Source organism: Orycteropus afer, unplaced genomic scaffold (assembly GCF_000298275.1).
Source record: "Orycteropus afer afer isolate SDZICR_OR568_19922 unplaced genomic scaffold, OryAfe1.0 scaffold00177, whole genome shotgun sequence".
In the NCBI taxonomy this organism is placed as follows: Eukaryota; Metazoa; Chordata; class Mammalia; order Tubulidentata; family Orycteropodidae; genus Orycteropus; species Orycteropus afer.
The window spans coordinates 5015038-5020152 of NW_006921764.1; the positions used below are offsets into that span (position 1 = coordinate 5015038).

Consider the following 5115-nt stretch of genomic DNA (forward strand, 5'->3'; position numbering starts at 1 on the left):
TTATGCCATATATTAGGGCCCTTAAATTTGCCCCTAGATTTTCCTTGAGGAACTGTATAGTTTTAGGTTTCACATTTAAGTCTTTGATCCATCTGGAGTTGGTTTTTGTGTATGGTGTGAGGTACAAATCTTGTTTCATTTTTCTGCAAATGAATCTCCAGTTTTGCCAGCACCATTTATTAAACAAACATTCTCCTCCCCATTTCATGGATTTTGGGCCTTTGTCAAAGATCAGCTGACTGTAGGTCAATGGATCTATTTCTGGGTTCTCAGTCTATTCCATTGGTCTATGTGTCTGTCATTAAACCAGTACCAGGCAGTTTTGACTACTGTGGCTGTATAGTAAGTAGGTTTTGAGATCCGGCCGTGTGAGACCTCCTACTTTGTTTTTCTTCTTCAGTAGTGCTTTGCTGTTTCTGTTCTTTTTAAGCCCAACAACCTCCTCTCTCTTCTTTTCATTCCATGGTAAATTATTTTGCAGTGAGCACAGATGAAAGTTGAACAAGATCTTCCCATTTTTTTAGTGTTGAAGATCTCTGAAGATTCCCAAAATTGAGAATATTTTGTAGGCACTTATCTAAGTATAGAAGGAGCTCTGGAGGTGCAGTGGTTAAGGCATTTGGCTGCTAACTAAAAGGTTGGTAGTTCAAACCCACCAGCCACTCCAGGGGAGAAAGGTGGAGCAGTCTGCTTCCATAAAGATTTACAGCCTTGGAAACCCAGTGGGGGTTACTATGAGGTAGAATCAATTTGATGGCAGTGAGTTTGGTTTGGTTTGCTACCTAAAAATAGAGACAACTGATTGTCACATTTTCTTTGACAAAACTTAAAATAAAAAAATGATAGAGTATATATATTTTTATAATACAGATCTTACTCTAATAGAAAGATAACATTTTGCTTAATTGGAGTTAGCAGTAGTGTTACCTATCTCCCAACTCACTTAATCATATTCTCATTGTCTGAAAAAGATTATTTTAGTTTAAAAATACTAACTAGTATACTGGAAATAGTATTTTAGTACAAATCCTGTGAATTTCTGCCTAAATTTAAATTTTATGATAATTTAAAATATAACGTGTCTGTGACAATCACTAATGCCAAAATAGTTGGCTTTTCATTTAAGTAGCAAGTATCACCAAATGTACCAAGGTAATGTTTACCAAAAAAGAAATCTTTTATTTTATAAATGGAATTATGAACTTGCCTACTGATTTTTCATTTTATTTTGTTTTAAGGTATCACTTACACTTGAAGAAAAACAAAAATTAGCAAAAGAACAAGAGCAGGCACATAAGTTGAAAAGCCAGCAGCCTCTTAAACCCCAAGTGCACACACCTGTTGTTCCAGTCAAACAGGTCAGCGTTTATTTCTTTTGGATAGTTTCAAGCATACTGCTTCTAGGGGGAAAGATAGTATAGTCCTTTGTCTACTATTGTTTGTATAAAAATGCATTGCAAAGAATAATACGTAGTTTATAAGAATTAGGAGCATAAAGGATTTTCCAACAACTTCTCTGTAGCCTGCCTAATGTTTAATGTTCTATGAGAGTGCTTATTATTGATAAAGAATTCTTTTAGATATTTGTGGATTAAAAGTAATTTGCTATTTTAGGTTTTTCAATTTTGTTGTTGTTGGCTGCCATCAGGTTGACTCCGATTTATGGTGACCCATAGTCAAGTTTATACACCCAGTTATCCAATACCTTGATATCTGATACTTCACATTTATGACAGTAGTAAAAAAAAAAATCTGTCCAGCTACCTTGCTTTTTAATGACATATGTCTGGCAGTAACGAACACTGAGTTTCAAGGTGAGAGTAATGCTGGCTGTGATAATTAAGGTTATGTGTCAACTTGGCTGGGCCATGGTTCTCAGTGGTTTGGCAGTTATGTAATGATGTAGTCATTCTTCCATTTTGTGATCTGATGTGGTCATTCTCCATTTTCCCATAATACTGTTTTCGCATAATGACCAGGTCTTTGGAACCTAGCCATCTTGAGAAGTGAAGAGTGGGTGTGATTTGGTTTAAGAAGACTTACCCACATGACCTGACCAGCATTTATTTTCTTCTGTGTTCCAGGCACTGTTGTAGGTGTTGGTACCATGGCAGTGAATAAGATCCTTGTTTGTAGAGAGCTTACTCTCTTTTAGATTTCAGAAATAACTTATCTTAAAAGGTTTCTTTAAATTATTTTTCTCTACCTCTTAATCACTTAAATTCTTCCTCTGAAAAACTGTCTTTGCTGATCAAGAGGCAGAATTGAGAATATTTTGTTGGCATGCACTTAAGAATAGAGACAACAGATTTCCATAATTTTTTGATAAAATTCAAAATATAAAAATGATAGAGTAAAATTTTTTATAATGAGATCTTATTAGTAAGAAAAATGCAATTATTTTGGAGGAAGATAACATTTAGCTTCATTGGGCCCAGGATTAGTGATCAAATCATCAAATTGATTATAAATGTCCATCTGTAAAAAAACCATACAACAACAGATGGCACACTATATTTAGTCTTTGGGGCAATGGTTTACTGACTCTTGTTTGCACTTAATTTTAGTTTACCATGTACAATTTCATCTACCAAATGTTCACTGAGTACAAAATAATTTAGACTTCTTGGAAATAAAATAATTCCTTCGTATTTTACAGACCAAGGATTTGACAGACACGTTGATGGATAACATGTCATCTTTGAGCAGCCTTTCTGTTAGTACACCTAAAATTTCTGCTTCAAGTACCTTCACTTCCGTTCCTCCCATGGGCCTTGGCATGATGTTTTCTACACCTGTTGATAATACAAAGAGAAATTTGACAAATGGCCTCAATGCCAACATGGGCTTTCAGACTTCAGGATTCAACATGCCAGTTAATACAAACCAGAACTTTTTCAGTAGCCCGAGCACACCTGGAGTGACCAAGATGACCCTGGGAACACCTGCCTCTTTGCCAAACTTCAATGCCATGAGTGCTTCTCCTGCTGGTGCGAAGCAGACTCAACAGAGACCAACAGATATGTCTGCCCTTAATAACCTTTTTGGCCCTCAGAAACCCAAAGTTAGCATGAACCAATTATCGCAACAGAAACCAAATCAGTGGCTTAATCAGTTTGTACCTCCCCAAGGGTCTCCAGGTATGGGCAGTACTGTAATGGGAACACAAATGAACATGATGGGACAATCTGCCTTTGGTATACAGGGTAATCCTTTCTTTAACCCACAGAACTTTGCACAGCCACCAACTACTATGACCAGTAGCAGTTCAGCTAGTAATGATTTAAAAGATCTTTTTGGATGAGGTGTCCTGCTCCTATTTTTGAAGGATTACTTCACTTTTAATCATGGGTGAGCTAATTTTCATCTCTGTATAGTTGGCTTGGAAGAATTTCTTCTGTGGGAAATTGAATGGTTCTGTGATAGAAAACACCTGTTTCCATGCCAGCATAGTTGTATGGACTCCTAACCAGTTGCGTTTTTTAAAGCATTGAGGACTTTTTTTCTTCTTACCAACTCCTTCAGATTTTAAAAGACATAAACCATACCAATCTCAAAGAAAAAAGGTCAATTGAATATCTTTAATAGCAGAATTTTTTAACCACATGTTTATTTTGGCTTGTAAGTCTAGTGTTATAAAAAAAGTTGAGTTGATGCTAATTGCAAGTTTTATCTATTAAGTACTACATAGTATACATTCTGCCTTCACAAGTCATTAGTCTTTATTTTAATATGTGAAAAATCTTGATGTTGTATTGATTTGTTTGCATTAGTATGACTGAACAAGAAAATGATACGCATAAAGAAAAAGAAGGGGCTAATTACATCTTATGTGTAAGATGAACTAATGTTTAGTATAAAAGACTGAGCAAATACTGCAAAATTTAACCTGCCTTGTTTTCTTTGATTCAAACTATAACCGTTATTAGCCATCTTAAATGCGAACTAATCATTGTAAATTCTATTTTAGCATGGTCTGCCTCAAATAGTACTGTATTTTTCTGCATTTACTTGGCTATATTTAGAATCATTTTTCCTACTGTATCATAGACAGAAGTGGTATGTACTGATTTGTACAAATATTTGACAGAGCACTCTGATGGGACATCCCTGACTACTGCCTTCATATTTTCATTTTGAATCCAAATTTCTGAGGTTGCAGCATAAATGAATTGCGTTTTCAAAAAGGAGATTTGTAAGAATTAAACTATATTTAATGAGTAAACTTTCGAGATTTCTGCTGTATTGTTTCAAACGGAATAAACTTTACTTCTCTAAAATGAGCAGTTGTATCTTTTGGCCACCAACTGATTAGCTTTTCAGTTGACAAGATAAAGTCTGACTATCATCAGTTACCGTTACTAAAGTTTAATTCTTCCTTTTCTAGGAATTTAAGGAACCTTTTGTTCAAATATCTTAATGTCCATATTAACCATTTTTAGAAGAAAAGAATAAATTCTTCTAACAGGAAACATGATTTGTTTTTCAAAGCCTTTCTCTGTTTTTGTTTTTTAATTTGTTGCTTATTTAACCACAGAGCCTTATGCTATAAATGTCATTTGCATTTTGTTAAATTATATTCCACCATTATGTGATAACTTTAAACTTATTTTCAAAGAACTATGTATGTATTATAGTTGCTGCCATAGAATTTGTAGGTTTTTTGATTCTCTAGAACCAGCAATCATTTAAAATAAATTCATGTGAAGATTAGTGTGCTGGTATGAAGTTTATTCATTGAATATGAATATTCATTCAATACACATACATACATACACACTCAATATATATTTGGGATATCAAGTACATAATTATTTGATTATAAAATGTAATTTGGTGACAGTCTTATTGGTGGCAGCATTTAGTAAAAAAAAAAATAAAAGATCAACTTTTACATCTGATTTCCATATGAACTGTACTTTTATTAAATGGTTTTAGAAAAATGATAGCTAGGAATTCTGAAGGAACTAATAAATGAAAACATTAGAAAGATCAAAATGTTCTTGTCAAATATATTTACAAGTAGACCAAATTATCTATCTTGTTTATAACACGGTATTACTACTTGTTTTGAGAAAAATTTACATATGGAATAAAATTACTTAATGTTGAGGA

At 33.8% G+C, this 5115-nt stretch overlaps 1 protein-coding gene across 1 annotated transcript in view; it reads left to right on the forward strand.

Moving 5' to 3' along the window:
- SCYL2 (SCY1 like pseudokinase 2) overlaps nt 1–3304 on the forward strand; it is a 75942-nt gene extending 72638 nt beyond the window's left edge. The window contains exons 17-18 of the mRNA XM_042781829.1: nt 1239–1358; nt 2660–3304. Of these exons, the coding sequence (XP_042637763.1) occupies nt 1239–1358; nt 2660–3304 (765 nt within the window). The remainder of the gene's footprint in view (nt 1–1238; nt 1359–2659) is intronic.
- The last annotated feature ends 1811 nt before the right edge of the window (nt 3305–5115 follow it).